Raw genomic sequence first — 21,569 nt, forward strand, 5'->3', positions numbered from 1 at the left:
GAACAACAGTGACAGTAATTCTAAAGGTTAAATATTTCATACGAACAAATGCAGTCAGAATTTGTTGATTCATAATTTTTTAAATTTAAAAAATATTCTATTAGTCTTTTCCCTTAGAATCGAATGGCACTATAAGTTTAAAAATGTTATTAATTTTCTCTATTTGTTTATAACAATTTTTATAATCAAATTATTTTTCAAACAATTTTTGACATCAAAAGTCATTATTTGATCCGCAGTCCTGTTTTCAATCATAATTTTGATAAAATGTTTAGTTGTGTAATGATGGGCTCAAATAGGTACATGAGTGTGCATTATTATTTGTTTATAAATTATTTACAACAAACTGAGTAAAAATTTTTACAATGTCATACATGTTCCTTTAGTAATTTTTCACGTAGAATCGAATGGCGCTATTAGTTTTTAAAATTTTATTAATTTTCTCCATTTGTTTATAACAATTTTTATAAACAAATTATTTTTTAAACAATTTTTGACGTCAAAAGTCATTATTTGATCCACAGTCCTGTTTCCAATAATAATTTTGATGATATTTTCATTTGTCTAGTCATGGGCTTTAATGGGTTAATGAAGGAAGAATCTTTTTAGTGTCAGTTTAAGTTTTAAAGAAATTACAAGAAAATATCTTTATTAAGATTTTCCTTGTATTTTCATTATTTAACTGGTAGTGAGTAGTATGTGATGACCCTATTTTAATTAGTGGGGGCTTCAGAACCTCATTTAAGGTTATTCTGAATTTCTACTGACGGGAGAAGAATTTTCTTTTCTTAATTTTCAGGAAAATTTTAAAATAATTTATATTTTGTCCCTCTTTCAAAGTGTTAAAATTTCATTATACTATTTTCAGTGGCATTGAATTTTTTTTGGTAAAAAAAGAAAATTAATTCTCTTTATTGTCAACCTGAATCAAGAAGAACCTGAAAACGAAAGTTTTATTGAGAATAAAATTTTTCTCTTTCAGTTTCATAATTAAACTGGTAGTGAGTAGTATGTGATGACCCTATTTTAATTAGTGGGGGCTCCAGAACCTCATTTAAGGTTTAATTTGGTTTCTTGTTGACAGAAGAAAATTTTTTTTCTTCCTATTATTTTTACTATCAAAATTTTTTTTTACAATTAATTTTTTTTAATTTCTTTACATTGTCTTAAACCCGTGTGAAAAATTAATTATAAAAGAAATTTTATTGCAATAACTGGTAGTGAGTAGTATGTGACGACTCTATTTTAATTAGTGGGGGCTCCAGAACCTCATTTAAGGTTGACGCAAGGTTTTGGCCAATTGCAGAGAAATAACTTTGTCACTAATTTAAATTTTTTTATTTTATTACTTTTATCACTTTATTTTGCATTTTTTTTATAAAATTATAACAAATAAAATATTTTGCAATGCCTTATAAATGTAGAAATGTTCACGGAGGAAAGAAACTAAAAAAATTTGATAAGAATTAGGAATTACACTAAAATAGAAAAAGAACTTGTAAGTGGGTCAAATTTTCTCAAAAAAATCAAAGTTGGTCATGGGTCTTTCAATTTTTGTGAAACTTTGTATGAAGGTAGTGTTTTATGACAGAATATTTTAGGAAAAAAAGATTTTTCAAAATTGTGGATTTTACCGGGCATGAAACATTACAGCACATTTTTTTTGAAAAACGAATAACTTTTATCCATTTAGTTAGATTTTGCTTATAGTTTAGGTAATAATAGTTGAATATCTAACAATTTAAAGTGCAATATTAAAGAAAAAAAACCAAAATTTGCCCGGAAAAAAACTCCAAAAAAATTTTGATTTCATTTCTTCGGGCATAAGCACCCCTTCGATTTTTTCGTAACTATAATATTTGGATTCGTTATCTTCTCCAGAATTTTTTGCAAAAAAAAATCCCTGGAGACTTTAAAACTAACCGAAATATCGAATTTTTTGTCCCGAGGTGCACAGATTTCGATCTCGCGTAAACACGCCTGAGATGTGCACCAAACGTTCTTAAGCGTGAATTTTCGCATTCTAATATTTTTTTGTTCATTTTTAGTAAAAAAGGAAGGTTTAAAAATCAAGTTTTGCAATTACAAATTTGTTTTTAAACAATTTTGAATCTCAAAATGTGTATGTAATATATAAGAGGCAAATTTTCTCAAGTGTACCAATGTCAAAATTGCAAGTTTTTGGATCGGGCTAATATTTTCACAGTATTTAGAACTATGAACCAGTACTTAAAACCACCAAGTAATTATGAAATTTTATAAAAAAATGTAGGGGGGAGGGGGTTGAAGATTTTGGATCAGTATAAACAGTGAGTTTTATAAAAAATCGTAGCTTTTATATAATAAAAAAAAAATGTGACCTATATGTTTTTTCTGCTCTATCAAATGGTGAGAATTTTTTTAAAAAAATTCAAAATTTAACTCTTTTAAAAATTAAAAATTTTTTTGATTTTTTTTTAAAAAAGCCCTTTTTTTCTTGTACCAAAAGAAAGCTTATGATGTGTACTTTCAATATATGAAATAAAAAAAAATGAAGTTTTTTTTGGAATTATTAATTAATTAATTAATAAAAATTGAAATATTTTACAATATGAAGTATTTTAATTAAATTGACGTTTTACAAATAAATATTTATAAAAATAAAGATAAAGTGTTAGTTTTTTTTAAAACAAATGTTGATATAATTCTACTTTAAAAAATATATTTCAGTTATTTGCAACGATTGTTTAAATAAAATATTCAACACCTTATGCGTGTATCACGCTTGATATTGATATTAAAATAATAAAAAATTATTCAGATAAAAAATAATCATCTCTTCTTACATCAAAAATGTAAAAATTAAAAAAATGTACTTTAGAAAATGTCAAAAAATATTAAGCCGGTAAGTATAGTTAAAAAAAAAATTTTTTCAAAAAAATTTTTAATTTTTAAAAGAAGGGTTAAATTTTGAATTTTTAAAAAAAATTCTTACTATTTGATAGAGCAGAAAAAACCTACCAAAAACATATAGGTCACAATTTTTTTCTTTATTATATAAAAGCTACGATTTTTTATAAAACTCACTGTTTATACTTATCCAAAATCTTCAACCCCCCTACATTTTTTTATAAAATTTCATAATTACTTGGTGGTTAAGTACTGATTCATAGTTCTAAATACTGTGAAAATATTAGCCCGATCTAACAACTTGCAATTTTAACATTGGTACACTTGAGATAATTTGCCCCTTATATATTACATACACATTTTGAGATTCAAAATTGTTTAAAAACAAATTTGTAATTGCAAAGCTTGATTTTTAAACCTTCCTTTTTTACTCAAAATTAACAAAAAATTATTAGAATGCGAAAATTCACGCTTAAGAACGTTTGGTGCACATCTCAGGCGTGTTTACGCGAGATCGATATCTGTGCACCTCGAGACAAAAAATTCGATATTTCGGTTAGTTTTAAGGTCTCCAGGGATTTTTTTTTGCAAAAAATTCTGGAGAAGATAACGAATCCAAATATTATAGTTACAAAAAAATCGATGGGGTGCTTATGCCCGAAAAAATGAAATCAAAATTTTTTTTGACTTTTTTTCTGGGCAAATTTAGGATTTTTTTTCTTTAATATTGCACTTTAAATTGTTAGATAATCAACTATTATTACCTAAACTATAAACAAAGTCTAACTAAATGGATAAAAGTTATTCGTTTTTCAAAAAAATGTGCTTTAATGTTTCATGCCCGGTAAAATCCACAATTTTAAAATTTTTGAAAAATCTTTTTTTCCTAAAATCTTCTGTCATAAAACACTACCTTTATACCAAGTTTCACAAAAATTAAAAGACCCATGACCAACTTTGATTTTTTTGAGAAAATTTGACCCATGTACATTATTTCAGAGTAAATAATTCTATCAATCATTTGTAAGACATTTTCAATATCTTCTTCCTTCTGCGGTTTGTCGCACTTTATCCACTTTAATACTTTCGAACGATAGTAAACTTTCATATCCAGCTCTGAGTTAATAGAAACTGCTAAATATGAGCGATAATCTTCCTCAATTCTTAAAAACATTATTTTACCACTTGGATCCTTTATTGTCGTCCACCTTTGGTTTGGTAATTTTAAGTTGTACACATTTTCTTTTATCTTCTTGTAGTTAAATTCCATATTATCCTGATCGAGAGTTGATTTTAACTGCTCCATTTTACAGATTGTTATCTGTTACAAAAATAATATTTAATAGTTGTTTTCTATATAAAAGAATCTATATAAAAGAAACTCATATAAAAAATTAGCCATAATAAATATTACCTTCAAACGTTTCCAATGAGTCGCTAATTTTCAATTATTAAAAAACAAGAATATTATTTTCAATATTCTTAAATTTTTCTAAACTTTATCACTTTTAAACCTTTTTTCAATAACTATGCTTGCCAAGCATAAAACGCATAACCTATTCTAAACACACAATAGCAGACAGCTGTCATTTTCGGTATATAACCTCAATGTGGTTATTATGCGCGAAATTACAAAATTCATCTACTGCGCAAATTCCCAAACTGAAAACTCCACCGTCTCTAGACCCCACTATTTTTACCCCCACTGCACATAGAAATCAAGCGAAGTTAGACCTCCTGTTTCTAGTCTTCTTGTATTTACCATTACAAGCCGGCAAAAGCAGCAAATATTATTGTTAGGATTCTAAAACAAAGCAGGTTAAATAATTAAACTCATAATCGAGTAAACAATTTTAATAATATAGAAAATAATAGTTATAAAATAATTAATTTGTACTAACCATTTTTTTCACCAGGACTGCATTATATGGCACTTTAACGTGCTCTCTTTTTCATATTGACATCAGTACTGATCCACACAGATCCACATGTTTTAACCTAGCTCTTACTGACCAGCACTGCTGCCAACTTAATTAACTTTTATAAAGTTGGTAGAAATTCAAAAATGTCTACCAATAGCATTATAAAATCAAATTATAATTAAAAATTGACAAAAGCGTAATTTCTTAAAAAGAACGTGAACTTTTTTCTTTAGAAAAACAAATAAACAAATAATAATAGTCTGCGACTAGAAAAAAGCTGGCTGGATACCAGAGGTCTTGAAATGGCCCTGGAAAAGACCGAGGCACTGCTGGTCACAGACAGACGTGGTTATGAGCTCCCACGAATCGTGATAGACGAATTCGAGGTCAAGTGGAGTAAGCAAATTAAATATCTTGGTGTGGAGTTGGATGGAAGGTTAAACTTCCACCACCACATGGCTACGGCGTCAAATAAGGCGATCGAGTGTGCGGCTAATCTTTCACGGTTAATGCCAAATGTAGGCGGACCCCGTGAACACAAGCGGAGACTGGTGGCAAGTGTCGTCCACGCTAAAATGCTCTATGCAGCACCAGCGTGGGCCCCATCCCTAAGGTGCAAAAGATGTGTGACCATCTGTGAAAAGATACTGTCGGCGCAGAGATCGATAACAACGCGTATCATCTCTGCATATAAGACGGTATCTACGAGTGCTGTGCAGGTCCTTGCAAGTGTCCCGCCAGCAGATCTTTTGGCGAGGGAAAGGGAAGAAATGTTTCTCTTTTCTAAAGAAAGAAGTTCCTTAGATGAGGAAATAAGACCAAGCAAGGGCCTGATCCGCAAAGAAGCGAGGCACAGGCTCATAGAAAGATGGCAAGAAAGATGGGATGGTGAGGAAAAAGGTCGATGGACTTATCGCCTTATCCCGGCACTCGCCACCTGGATAAATAGGAAACACGGTCAGGTTTCCTATTATTTGACTCAGGCGCTCACAGGTCACGGGTGTTTTAACTCGTACCTGTGTCGCTTTAAATTACGCGAGGACGAGGTGTGTGCATATTGCCAGTTCCCTGAGGACAACGCGGAGCACACCCTCTTCTCATGCAGAAAATGGGACTTGGAGAGGCGGGCCATGTTCGAAGGTGTAAATAGTCAAGTTACACCGGAGAACATGGTATCGCTGATGACCCAGTCGGAAGAGAATTGGCGGCAAGTCGAGAACTTCATAATCTCGGTTATGTCGAGGAAGGATCTCGACGGCCGCCAAAAAGCGTAATTTAAACAGCTTTTAATTTTGTACGTTTGTTTTTTATTAATTTATTTTGTGATTTATTTGTCCTTTTACATTTTTTAATTGTTTGTGTTTTTTATTCATCTTTGTACAGTTTTATGTTTTCAATATTTTACACGCGTTTATTTTTTCTTTTTTTTATATATCCGTTTGTAATTTTATCTTTTGACTTTTTACACTTTTTAGAATTTGCTTTTTTATTGTTGTGCTGTAAATTCCGCTTATACTTTGAAATAGTTAAAAAAAAAATTTTTTTTTTAACTATGGACGCAGGTTAACCGCAGAGAAAAGCAGAAAGTCACATTAGCGACAGAGTTGGAGCGCCACCCACGAAGGCTAAAGTCTTACGACAGTTCCGAGGGAGGGTAAAGGGCTCCAGAAGAAGGGTTACGGGTTTTAGTGGGTCGGGCTGGCATTAGGTCGCCAGTTTATTAAATTCACTATTTTATATATTTATTTTTCTTTTTTTTATCTCCTTTTGTTTTATCACACCAACCCCACATAACCTTGGAGTGCGGAGTCCAAGGTAGCTGTAGGCAGATTTCCCAAAAGTCCCTAAGCAAAAAAAAAATAAATAATAATAATATACTTTAATTTTTAGGTTTCAAAGTCAATTAAAAACGTTAGGTTTTCAGTCAGTAAGAGTAAGGTTAAAAATGTGGATATGAAAATTCAAATATAATGCTCTCAACCAGTGTCAGTCAATATTTGTTAAAGTAGGATACCTGGTTGGTAAAACAGAGCACTCTTTTTAACCCACTTAAAACTTTTAATTACAAAAATAAAATTTAAATATCCTGTCAAAGGGTTTGAAATCATTTTTTAATGGCGCGAAATTTAAAATTATGCCCTCTAACCTACTTAAAAGTTTAAAAATAAAAATTTAAATATCCCGCCAAGGGGATTTGAATTATCCAATGGCGCCATTTCTCGGTGGCAGCCGAAACTCAGATTTCGGTAAAACAGAACATTCCTTCTAACCCACCTGAAATTTTTAGAATAAAAATTAAAATTTTCCGCCAAGTGAGTCAGTATTCACATGTGGCGCCATCTCTCGGTGGCAGCCGGAACTCAGATGTCGGTAAAACAGATCATCCCTTCTAACCCACTTGAAAGTTTAAAAATAAAAATTTAAATACCCCGCCAAGAGGGTTTTTTTTATTGTTTATGCTCCTGCCCTATTGGCCTTACGCACTTCGACAAGAGTCCCCGAGAAATACTTTTTTTGGATTAAGCATAACCATTCTACATAAATTTTCTATATATTAACCTAATTTGCGTCTACAGACGACTTTTATTAGGAGTACTCGCATTGCGCCTGGACCACCCGTCAATGGGTTTTCTCGCCAGAGAAGAGGGAAACTGTAGAAAACCTCTCCTGAGTACAACCGGTTTATCGACAGTCGAGTTCTAATGGTGTGTACCGGACAATAATCGACGGTGCACATCATTATACCTCGACGTCAAACCTCCCGCTCAGATTGTCTCACGTGCCGGAAAAATACCAAGCCAAGTGGGCGCGAACCAAGGATACTTATGCCCTTGGTCCTTAAACGACCGCCAACGCCAGGCATCTATCCGACTGAGCTAATCTGTCGGTGCCCCGCCAAGAGGGTTTGATGTGGAGATTTGTTTGAATTTAAAATATATATTATGGTTCTCCAAACCATAGGATTCACTAATTATAGTATTAAAATAATTGTTCACCAAATTTAGTTAATAACTTATTTATTTATCATAAATTAAATGATATCGATAACACGTGTATAAATCTCTCGATCTCAACGCACACTGAACTATCTTTCAATCTCCTTAGCAACGGTTGCTATCACCGATCAGCCCCTATACGAAGTGGGGAGAGAAGAATATTAAGCATTTCCCACATACTCCTCCCTTAATAACAATGATATATATACAATAAAAATATTTTTAAAATTTTTTTTATAAAAATATAACTAAAAAGGAAAAATAACAAAATATCGATGATAAAAATTATAATTGAATCAAATAAAATTTTTAATTTTAATAATTAACTATTTCTTTTATAAAATGTTAATGGGGCTGATTACTTAAAATCGAATTTTATATCTAAACGTTAAACAATCTATATAGTTCTGTTTGAGAGAATACAAAATAAAGATATACATATGTGTTATTTACATTTTCAAAATACTAAATAATAATAATAATAATACTGTACATATAATAATACTAAATTTAACGCGATCACATACATTCCAATCGCTCCTTGAAACTAACTTTTTTCTTTCTAGAATAAGTTTTAAGTAGGGCGTTGTCGGCAGTGGCGAGACAGCGGGTATAGCGAGACACTGCGATATTTCAAACAGCTGAGTTGACAGTGTTGCTTTTTTTGGTGTAAAAGTAAAGTTTTATTCTGTTGAAGCTTTTTATATGATACACACTTTCTGGATGTAAAATCTGTCACTATAATGCTGTTAATAGTTTTAAGCAAGTTTTAAAGTTTTATTCTTTGTATGAAAAAGTGTTTATAAAATTAAACTTTTCAAAATTTGGTTAACGGCAAATATTTTAAGTTATTAGTATATAAGATTCCTTCAAAATTCCTAGAACATTATGCATAATAGTCCGATAGACACAATTGTAGATCGTTATTACCGTAAATCACTGTTTCGGCAATGGCGAGACACTTATTGTTGGCAGTGTCCGGACACTGGTTGTTTAAATCTTATAAAATAGTACATTTCTAAATGACTTCGGTATTATTTTTTTTAAGTTTTGTCGGCAATATTTTGCATAAAAATAACCTAATCTTAAAGTTGCGTATGTATTTTCAAATAATCCGTAATAATAAAAATAATAATCTTAACTCTTTTTTTAGATGTAAAAAACGTAATCAATTTAAAAGGGACACAAAGGAACCCAAATGCTTTGAAATTGAAAGCCGTAATTGAAAAATTTGCGATTCAAAGTAATGTCTCGCCACTACCGACGTTTTTGAATGACAGTAGTCGCGGGACATTTTTGAAATTCGGTAATAACTTTTTTTTTTGAAGACATATGCTATCTATATTATGTAAATTTGTAAAAGATAGTCTCACTAGTCTGTCTGCACAAAAGCAGACCAAATATTCATGAAAATATGAGTCCTACACAAAAAAAACAAAGCGTTTCTCGCCACTACCGACTCTCCCCTACAGTAATCTTCTTAAAAGTAAAATTTGAAGGATTCCTCAATTCAGGAATGATTGGTGTTACATTGGAAGATAATGTTGTTTGTTCTCCAGATGAAATGGTCAAGCCTTTTTTAACATGTGGTTTTGGTGATGTTTGATTTACATTAATATCCTCTGCTTCACGTAGAAAGTATGCAGGCTTGAGCATTTCAACGGAAACACTACGAGAAACACCGTTCACGTCTATCTCAAAAACACGATCTGTAACTCTATTTATTACTCGATGTGGACCAGAATAAGGTGGCTGCAAAGATTTTTTTAAGTGTCCGACACGTAAAAATACATAGGAACATGAGTAAAGATCCTTAAAAACAAATGCTCTATTCTTATGGTGATGCTCAACAGGTATAGGCTTTACCTCTCTCATTAATTCACGAAATTCATCCAAAAAGATTTGTGGGTTTGGTTCGAAATCATCATTTATAACAAATTTACCTGGAATTCGAATAGTCGTGCCGTATAAAAATTCGGCAGGGGAAAAACCACAATTTAAAACATTGGATCTCAATCCTAACAAAACGGTAGGAAGGATACGTGTCCATTCACGAGAAGCATGGCACATAATGGCGGCCTTGAAAGTTCGATGCCATCGCTCAATGATGCCATTAGAGGCAGGATGATAAGCAGTTGTGCGTATACGTTTGGTACCTAAAAATTTGAGTAAAGCTTGAAACATTGCAGACTAAAATTGGCTTCCCTGATCAGTGGTGATCGTCTCGGGTGATCCAAACCGTAATACCCAGTTACTCATAAGTGCGCGAACTACTGTAATTGCCTCGATGTCTCGTAAAGGAACCGCCTCAGGCCATCGCGAAAACCGGTCGCTCATGGTCAGACAATATCTGAATCCAGAATCGACAGGGAGGGGACCAACAATGTCAATATGAATGTGACGAAAGCGTGATTCTGGAGCCACAAAATGCGTAGGATTTAAATTAACGTGTCTAGAAATTTTAGAACGTTGACATTCCAAACAATTTTTACATAGATTAGAAATGTCCTTGTGCATATTAGGCCAAACATATCACTTGCGAATAACGCAATCCGTTACTTTAGCACCAGGATGTGCAGAAGAATGTAAAAGATTGAAAACTCGATCGCGTAGAGAACCAGGTACAAATGGTCGAAGAACCTCACCGGAAAGATCACAAAAAATAAAGTTATCTCCCTGACCGAACATAATTTTATTTAAGTTCAACTATGTGTTTCGATTCTCGAGGAAGATCTTTAATTCAGGACAAGATTTCTGCGCCTCTGCAAATTCAGAAAGAGTGATTTCAGAAGGAAATAGGATAGCATCATCACGAGACAACGCGTCAGCAACAACATTTTCAGAACCAGGAATATGCTCGATAGTAGTAGTGAATTGAGAAATAAAGGACAGCTGGTTAATTTGACGAGGAGATGCTTTATCAGGACGTTGTTTAAAGGCGTAAACGAGAGGCTTATGGTCCGTCACGATTTTAAAGTCGTGAGGTCCAAGAAAGTGTTTAAGCCCATTCCACATGTGAGCCAAACGGACGCCCGACACGACGCAACGTGCCCCCTCCACTAGCTATCTCAACGTAGGGGAATTGCACGGTATATGTATACTGTTGCACTTCTATCATTTCGCTCGATACTGATCCAAATGCAATTGAATAATTATAATTATATTATTTATAATTATTAATGTATAAACATAAATAATAAACTTATTTGACTAATGTAATTTTTTGAATGATAAAAAATGTGTGTTAGTCAAATTGAAGTATAATTTATAGTTATTAAACATACTCAATAATATTTTATCAAATATCTATTTATTAAAAGTACTAATTATTTGTAAAAAATTTCTGATTCTAGCTGTTAAACATATTTATTAATCGTTAAATCTATTTGATATAATCTTAAAATATGTAATTGTGAGGTAAATATTGGCTAAATTTTTTATTCTTCAATGAAAAAAATAACCTATTTGTAATTTAAAAATTGTTTGCTAACAATAGAAATTTAAATAAATTTTCACTTATTGAAGCAGTTAAATTAATACTTGACTTTTTTTCTCAACAATTTATTTTTAATTGCATAAGGTTTAAAACCTGTCATATATGTAAAAATAACCTTTGCTTTTCATCTTTATTAATACAGAAGTGTAATGTTTAAAGACAAGAATCTTAAATATCAATTAGTAATTATTTTATTAATAAGTCGTATTTTTTACTATTTCAAATTAGTAAGGTGACTTACTACGTGAAGTATACTATTTTGTACTAGCAATTAGTAGAGAATTATACAAATTTAGTAAAAACTGTTACTAATTCAGATTTAGAGAGTGATTATTTTTTAAACTTTTTTCTTTAAGAGATTTAATGTATATAGATTCAGATATTTCAAGAATTTTGGTTAGTTAGATTAATTGTGATCCCTGGAAATATGAGACAATGGAAATTATTAAATTGTGACCAATTTTTTTAGAAGAAAAATTTATTTGTGAAATGAAATTGATACAGGTAAGTCGAAAACATTTTAGTAAAATACAGTGCGCAAGTAGAAATTTAAATGTAGATCAAATTTTTGTGTTTTTGACACAGACAATTGCTTAAAAAAATATAAATTATATTAAAATAGAATTGTAATATTTAAATATAAACTTTAATGATTTTGAAAAATGTATAAAAATGCAAGAGTATTTATGACTTGTTAAATTCATAAAATGTACTACTTTCTTAAATTAAGGTAATTAATAAATTGTAGGTGTTACATAGTTAATGATGTACGGTATTTTTAATTTAAAAGTAAAAGTATTAGTATAGAATAGATTTTATATTTTAAAAAATGTGTTTAATGCTATCAGGAATTACATCAATATTGCCGTTAAAAAGTACACTTTCATGTAAAATTTAACAATTGACACATTGTGAAATGTTATAGTTTCAAAAAAAATTGTCAAAAATGACAAAGTAAACTGAACTGTAAAATTAACAGAAAAAGTATATATAAATTTTGTTCAGTTGGAAATGTAATAAGATATATTATTTAGAAACATAGTAAATAAATGTAAATGATATATGATGAGTAACGAAAACATTAAAATTAATAATAATACATAGACAAATTTTTTATTCTTTCAAAATTTCCATAATTTTGTTAAACTTAGTTCTTCTTCTTGCTTCTGGTAATTTTTGAAAAGATTCAACTATTATTTTTTCGTAACCGCTAATTGAATTCACTTTTTGGTCATCAATAACATTTTGTATCAAAGTTTCAACCCTTTCACAATGTTTTGTCAAATTTTCCAAATTTTCATCATCACTACTGTTTCCAAACTGATTTTCTAAGTCAGCAAACTTTGAATCTTTCATTATTGGTATTTCTGTTTTTAAATATTAACACAATAAATTTTAAAAACGCAATGTTATTTATGTTCATAATTATTATAAAATATAAATTTTACCTTCAGTTTCTTCCTCACTTGCTGTACAACTTGATTCCATTTCCTGTTGAGCATACGCATTATTTGATGCAAGCTGAAAAGTACTGGTGGTTCTAAAATTGGAAAACACTTTGTAATTAGTATTCCTTAAAAAATTATTTGACGATGTTAATGTAACATATATAATATATAAATTCAAATATGTAGTTATTTTGTCATACCTATGATGCCTAATACATTTATCTAAAAAATTCATTTCAGAATAATATTCCCAACATATTTTATTTTTTGACGCTGCAGATCCGCTTGGAATATGCTTATTTGCAATTTTATGTTGCTTTCGATACTTTTTGTAAAGAGATTTCCATCGTTTCTCAAGTACTTGTACTGGAAAATGAATAATTTTAATATTTATAAGTTATACTATTCTATAAAATATTTATTACAATAAATATAGATAATTATTTAATATTGATCCAAAATATTGTAACAAATGATACATTTTCTATTAAGAGATTCATCTAGTCTCAAAAGAAGACCTTATTTTATTAAAAACATTAAGTTAAACTTTCAACTAAATGTTTTTAAGTCTTTATCCAACCAAGAAACAATATTAGTATTTTTACATTTAGATATACAAAACAATTGTTATATCTTGATAATATGTAATGAGCTACAAATAAAGGGAAACCTTTGTAGTAAAATAATATAGATTATGTTTTTAATGTTCGAAGTGAAAGTTGCGTATAAAAAAAATTTTGAATCTCGATACCGAAAAATAATATGTAAATATTCATTACATTTAAAGTATTCAATAAAAATTATATTTTATTTTACAAAATTAAAACAGAACTAAATAATCAAGGTAAAACGTTACAAACATAACCTGTAATTGTTTGCTGCTTAGATTTCATTTGTCTGGTTTTCAAAGAATTTTTAACTTATTTTTTATTTATAATATAATAATGTCCGCCCAAAAACAAAAATGCAGACTTTTCCATAATAGATTGGAAATAGAAATCATTAATTAATGACAAACTTATTATTTTTTTTTACTATGTCCCTATTTGCATCATTATTAGAAAAGGAAGGTTATAATAATTATAACATATTTAATACATACCACTTTCAAATTCATTTAAAGTTGAAAAATACTTCTCGGATATTTGTTCCCAAGCTTGTCCCTTTTTAATATTGTGTTTGTAACGATCTTTTTCTTTATTATATAAAACAGGATGTTGCTCAACCAAGTTTATTAATATTGAATTTCTATCCAACTGAGATTGGTCACTTTTCTCCATGACTAAATAATTTAGAACCAAAAAACAAAATAAGAATACTGAAAATGAAGAAAGTACTAATTAATAAAACTGTTTATAACGATAAAAAACACACTAAAGTCATAAACCACGAAAATGTAAGATGAGATGCAGAATAGTATTAATGTAAATACGCATGCGCTAAATTAAGCTGTGCAGTGTTAAGGCGCAAACACAGCTAGGTGGTCGCCTGCCTTGAAGTAATACATTAGAGCTAGAGAGTCAGACAATTCAAATTATATGATTTTCTCCCTTACTCTACTTGCTGCTGTCTGCGCAGGCATAGGCAACCACCGAAGGTGTGAGTGCGCCTTTACATTATTCTAGAAACTATGTGGTAATATAGCGAAGATTTTTGTTTTACCGACGCTTATTTTTAGACTGTATATACACCTCTGTAAAATATTTGTAGATTATAAACACATTTTTAATAAAAAAAAAATTTCAAAAAGTTTAATGGTACAAAATTTATATTTACTGACGTTATAATATTCTTTCATATAGGAAGATAATATGCGACATTGAAACGAATGTGTTGGTTTTAATATGTATCAGCCCGGTGACACTCCTATACATTTCCATATAATTCTGTGGCAACATGCTGACTGGTGCCACCGCAGCGCTGATTAACTTTAAGGCCAATATTTTGGCGGGAATTTAAAAAAAAAATAACATTATTTTTATTATTTATAAATATTTATTAATATTTATTAATTATTTATCAATATTTTGCAAAATTAATAATTATTAATATAAAATAATTAATAAATATTTAAAATAATATTATTTTTTTTTAAATTCCCGCCAAAATATTGGCCTTAAAGTTAATCAGCGCTGCGGTGGCAGCAGTCAGCATGTTGCCACGAGTTGTAAAGCAGTGTCACCGGGCTGATATGTATATATACAATATGTATATTCTATTAACTCTTTTCCAACAGTATAACCAACATAAATATATAAATGTATGTATTTAAGTAATCGGTTATTCATAATGATTTTAAAATTCAACTATTTAAAATTTATACGTAATTTAATTTATATTACAGATACATACGAAAAAGTTACAACTTTTGATAACATTAATTGTGTATAGCCATATATTTCAATGTAATCACTTTTTAACATTTGGTAGCAGTGTACAATATAACAAAATAAACCTAACCTATAATTACATTACGTAGAGCTGCGCTGTATTGCGTTACTGTTATATTATTTTAAACCTCGTATGTTTCTTCGCTTTTTGTGTATACATAATTTATGTTTAAAAATACTTCAAATTTGTTTGTTTTCTGCCTTATAATTGTTATAAATGTAAAACATGACTAACGTTCCAGGGAGTAATTTACATCGAGATTTATTTCTAATAACTTATGTTGCTGTTCGGAATTGCATTTATGATAGAAAAGAAAGCCACAATTTGAAAGCCAAAAATGAAGCTTGGAATGAAATTGTTAATTTAATGAAAGGAATTGGATATACAAATGTAACAGGTTTGTTCTAATGCCATTAGTCTAAACGTTTTTTTAAATATTTTTTCTTTAAATACAAATGTTTATGTCATAGTTGATAGTCTACAAACCAGGTGGACCTCAATAAAAGACTCTTTTGTACGGTCACACAAAAAGGGCACATCGTACAAGTACGATAACCATTTGCATTTTCTTCTTCCCCACATTGGTCACATCAATAAAACCACTAGGTATTTTAATCCAATATTTTATAAATATTCCATTGATAATTTATAACAATATTTTCATAACTCATAAATAATTTTTTCATTTATAGTAAAAAGGCCTCGGATATTATGGTTTTTTCAACTTTTTTCGACTATTTTCAAATATTGCGACTTTTATCAGCTTATATTAAAAAATTGCGTCTTTTTCGACTTTTCTTCCAAACTTTGCAACAAAATACAACATTTTAAGTAAATTAACTTTTAAAGAATTTTTATTGAAAATTTTGTAAAAGATTGAATTGTCAATAATTTCAATGAAGAAACATCCAAGGTAAATATAATAAAATTGAAAATTATATTACAAAAATAATATTAAGATATTTTTGATTAAACTAATTCTCAAAAATTATTTTTAGAAATTCAATTATTTTTACACAAAGTAAATTAAAATTTTCATTTAATTTATTAAAATTTCGGAGAATTCGTTTTTAATTAAAATTCTTTAAAAATTTGATTGTATATTTATATTTTTTAACGTATTTTATCAAATTTAAATTATTTTTCAAAAATTTTACCAAATTGCATTTATTTTTTAAGAATGAGGGAAGGACAAAATAAAATTTTTTGTGACAACAATGAATTAAATAAACGAGTTTTTTATATTTTAAATAGACTAAAGCAACTTTTTTGGCTGGTTAAAGTCGATCCGAGGTCTGAGTAAATCAATTTTGTTTTCTTTAATATCGACAATTTTGTCTTTCTTCATTTCTTAGGAAAATAAATTTTTATTAAAACTAAAAAATAAATTATGAATGCGTACTTGTTAATAGATATTATATTAGTCGCACTCCTTAGAAAGGGGTCTAAAAAGCAAACGAATTGTAGGTACTTTTTTTCTAAATTTATCTCGATTTAAAGTTTATTTTTAATTATATTAATTTTAAGCATGTTCTAATTGGACGTGAATAATTAGTAATATTAATTGACTCTCATCTATTTTTTCATTTCAAAAAATATAAACATAACATAACATTTTTTGCTTCTTAGGTACCTCTCTTGAGAGTTCGTCACAAATATTTCTTTTCTTTACAACTTAAATTTTCAATAAATTTATTTTGCTTATTATGTTAAAGTGATAAATGTTCAGTTCCATCCAAAAATGGATTATCTACTGAAAATAGTAATGATGCTTCGAATTCAAATAGTTCTCATGCATTCAGTGAAGGTAATATTTCTTAATGTAATATAATAAAGAATAATTTAATATAATATAATATGAATAAATTAAATGAATAAAATAAAATTAATTTATAATTTTAATTTCAGCAGCACCTTTCAAATTACCTGCAAACATCGAAGGTATAAAGGTTTTCACAAGAAAAAAATATATATAGTTCCAATTTTTGTAAAATTAACGAAGTAAGCAAGTTTTCACTTTTCCTGTTTAGCATTGCAGGTAGTTACTTTCCAAGCTACTACTAGCGAAGAAGATATCCATAGTCGAAGAAATGAAAGGAACTACTTGGGTTCACTTAAAGAAACCAATGGAGGTAAATAGTGTCCATTTTAAATATATAATACGTTTTTTTTCATAATTAATAGAATTAAATATTATACACAATATTTTTTATAATTTGTAAATATATTAATAATGCCTTACAGAAAATCAAACCCCAACACTTTTAATTCAAGGAAATATTGAACAAGATCATCATGGGCATGTACAATTGAGTGATGCTGAAGCTCAAACTGCAGGTAAAAATTAATTTATGATACTCTCCTAATTGTAAAAGATAATTATGTAGTGAGTAATTTAAAAAAACCAATCAGTATCTCTACTAATCGTCAAATCCGTGAATTTAATTTGACCGGGGAAAAACCAGGAATTTTTTTACCAAAATAAAAAAAAGTTTTATAATTTTATTTTGTTTTTAAAAAATCAAATCTATTTCAATTTTTTAGACATTTATACTGTTCTCTAAATTTAAATTGGTTAAAAACAATTAATTTGATAGTAAAAAATCAGTCACTGATTCAAATATAGAATGTAAATGATTTTGAAAAAAATTATCGAATTAATAGAAATTTTGAGAAATTCAACTATCAGTTAAATTAAGATTGTTAAAGAATTTCATTAAAATTTTTTTAACAAATCGAATTTTCAAATTATTTTACTTTCATATAATTTATAAATATTTGAATTTTATAAAGAGTCATATTCTAATGTATTCATTTTTTTATTGCGAATATTAATAATTAAAATTTTTATTAGTTAATTTAAAAAAAGTTGTACACTTAAAATTTTTTAATATAATTGAAATTTCGCATTTTTTTAATACTCTGAAAAGTAAGATTTTTGAAATTTTTCAATTCTGTTGTTTCAAGATAATTGAATTTCTATAAACAAATTAATAATTGAAAATTTATAAAATAATTTAAATTTTTTTACATTCCATTAAAAATAATTAAATTCTTTTAATGAATTTTATTTAAGTTTTTTGAAAATAATTAAGGGATGTTAGTCAGCGTAATTATAATTTTATTTTTAAAAATTTCTTCGCGATAATTATTCAATTCTTTTCATAAATAGTCGAAATTTTCAAAAATTTTATTAAAATTCTACGAAAACATTTAATTATTTTCATAAATAATAACATTCTTTAGAAGGATTCAATTACTTTTATAAATAGTAAAAGTTCTTTGCAGAAGTTCAATAAGTATATCAATACATTTTAATACAATTTAATTAATCAAATTTTTAATTACAATTATGAACAGACAAGGCTATTTTAAAAGATTGAAAACATTCTTTGTTTAATTAAATTATTTTCTAAATTTTTAATTAAAATTATTCAAAAAAAATTTTTTTCAAAAAATTTAAAGAAACTTGTCATAAGAACTTAATTATTCATAAAAACTGTAATAATAATTTTTAAGGCCATTTGTAGATTTATTTATGTTCGGAATCAAAGAAATTTAAATTTGATTTGAAAAAAAACTGGGAAAAATTCGGACAAATCCGGGAAATAAACAGAAATTTTGTTGAACGAAAATAGTAGACACCCTGATCATATTAATTACTTTTTTCTAACACAAGTTGAAGTTTTATATCCAATTTCTATTAAATTAATGAAGTTAAAATAGTCTCCTTTTTATGTTTAGTACTGCAGGCAGTGCTATTACCATATTGATTTTTATATTGATTATTTTAAATTTTACTGTCATTACATTACAATATATAGTGGAATAAGATTAAAAATGAAATTAATTCAGTTTTGGTTTTTTTCAGGGTCTCTTATTACTAATGATACTGACAGTGCGGCACACCTCCACAATTCCAAACATCAAAACAGCGTTTTAACTAATACTGAAGATAACACTGGAGGTAAATTTATCAACTATTACGGCACATTATCTTTTTCTTCTTTTAAAAAATATTTAAGTTGATTTTAATATATTTTCTAAAGTAAATGTACTTAAATTTTGTTCTCAATAAGGTAATGAAACTTGGAAAAGTTACACAAAAAATGAGCCCTAGCCAAAAGAATTAGTTTAATTTTTATTTAAGATATCATAAAAATGGTTAAATTTCTAACTTTTCTTTAATTCAAATTACTTCTAAAACAGTGAACATTTTTCAGTCTTTTGGTTTATTTGTAAGCTAATTTTGCATATTTAAACGAAATATATTCTCATTAGTGTGCTTTGTTTTTCGAATTACATGCAAGTTCCTTGAAAAATGTTTATTATCTTTCGAGTATTTAAATTAACAAATATTGCAAAGTAAACAATTTATGAGATATTTTATTGAAAAATGAAGTATTTCTTTTGTTTATCGCTTACTTTTTGAGTACATAATTTTAATAGGTAGAAGAAAATAAAATTAAAGTTAATTTATTTTATAAATTAGATCATTTATTGCAATAATATAAAAGGGTGAACTTACAATTTTAGACAGTGTTTTACATTAAGCATTGAAAGTTATATTTATAATAATATGCTAACATTAAAACTTGACTTCTGAAGGAATTTATTTATTAATCCATGTTTTCAAATTCTTAGTGCCTTATATTTCATCTGCTATTGACAGCGAAGTATTCTCTGATAGCTCCAAACAGAAGGACAATAATTTTCATGAAACTAAAGGTATTTTTTCACGAAAACTTTTTATTAGATATTGACAAAAATATAAGTATTTCATTAATTTATGATTTTTTTGTACAATTTTTTAGTATCTCATGTTGCACCTGCTGCTATTGATGAATTAATCTCTGACTGTTCTAAGCATTGTGATACAAATTTAGATAAAACTGAAGGTAAATCATCTCATTAATAATAAAAAATAATTGTTCTATAAAAACTTCTACAGTAAATTTTTTTATTTGGTAAAATGTTATAACATATGTATGTATATAGTAATTCTTTAATAATAATTTTTAAATTAAATAACTTATAAAAACAAAAATAAATATTTTATCATTTTTTACAATTTTTCAGAGTTTTCTAATGGACCTTATAATGCTCACAAAATAGATGTTCACAACAACGTACATCCGGGGCAAAATTCCTCAATTGTCCTAACTTAAAATCGAAAGTCTTCAAATCGGGCTGATTTTTGCACAAACTTTAATACTATGGGAGAGAACTTTACCCATAAAATATTAAGATATTTTATTAAAAATTTTCTGAATTATGAGATTATCATCCTAAAGCTTACCTAATTCCGCATCCAACAAGTATAATTACACCTATTTTTACAAATAATTGTTAAATAAATAAATAATTGAAAATTTATTTATTAATTTTTTGAAAAAAGGACATTTTTTTCTTCTTTCTTGCTTTAAAATAAAGCTCAATATGTGTACTTTCAATACTCGATTAGGAAAAAGTGCCGTTTTCTTTTGTGTTTCGAATAATTAATTAATTAATTAATTAACTAATTAATAATAGTAAGAAATTACTAAAAAATTAAATATTTTTCAAGCAAATAAACTTTTCTTAATTATGAGCTTATCATCGTAAAGCTTACAAAATTCCGCATCCAGCAAGCATAAACTAAACTATTTTTTATAAATAATTGTTAAATAAATAAATAATTTATTAATTTAAATAATTTGTAGGCCAGTTTTTCCACAATTGTTTGTTTATTAACTTATGTTATTAAAACAACGTTTCGGTAGTAACCACTACCCTTATCAAGTTTAAATTAAAAGCAATAAAGCATTGTCAAGAAAATAATTAAGTTTTTGTAAAATAAAGTATTTTAAATATTATATCATTTTCGTTCAATTAATAAAATTTTTTTTTTTTTTTTGTGTCATCCTTTTAAATTTTAATTATATAACACAAAAAAAAAAAAAAATTTTTATTAATTGAACGAAAATGATATAATATTTAAAATACTTTATTTTACAAAAACTTAATTATTTTCTTGACAATGCTTTATTGCTTTTAATTTAAACTTGATAAGGGTAGTGGTTACTACCGAAACGTTGTTTTAATAACATAAGTTAATAAACAAACAATTGTGGAAAAACTGGCCTACAAATTATTTAAATTAATATATTAAGAATCCACAAATAAAATTTCATCTAACTAAATAAATAATTGATTATTTATTTATTCATTTTTGGAAAAATGACATTTTTTATTTTTATTCTTATTTCAAGCAAAGCTTAATATGTGTACTTTTAATACCCGATTAGGAAAAAATGACATTTTTCTTTTCGTATTATTTATTAATTAATTAATAAAAATTATTTTAAAAAATTATTATTTTTCAAAGAAATAAACTTTTCTTAATTTTGCGCTTGCAAACGTAAAGCTCACCAACTTCCGCACCCAA

At 27.7% G+C, this 21,569-nt stretch overlaps 1 protein-coding gene across 1 annotated transcript; it reads right to left on the minus strand.

Moving 5' to 3' along the window:
• Positions 1-901: 901 nt before the first annotated feature.
• LOC122503065 lies at positions 902-4,470 on the minus strand. The gene is made up of 3 exons (XM_043613487.1): positions 4,304-4,470; positions 3,879-4,210; positions 902-938 (listed from the first exon to the last, which is right to left on the minus strand). Exons 2-3 carry the CDS (start codon positions 4,193-4,195, stop codon positions 902-904), a joined length of 354 nt encoding a protein of 117 aa, XP_043469422.1. The 5' UTR covers positions 4,196-4,210; positions 4,304-4,470.
• Positions 4,471-21,569: the final 17,099 nt, after the last annotated feature.

This window comes from Leptopilina heterotoma, unplaced genomic scaffold (genome assembly GCF_015476425.1).
Source record: "Leptopilina heterotoma isolate Lh14 unplaced genomic scaffold, ASM1547642v1 Lhet_242, whole genome shotgun sequence".
Lineage (NCBI taxonomy): Eukaryota > Metazoa > Arthropoda > Insecta > Hymenoptera > Figitidae > Leptopilina > Leptopilina heterotoma.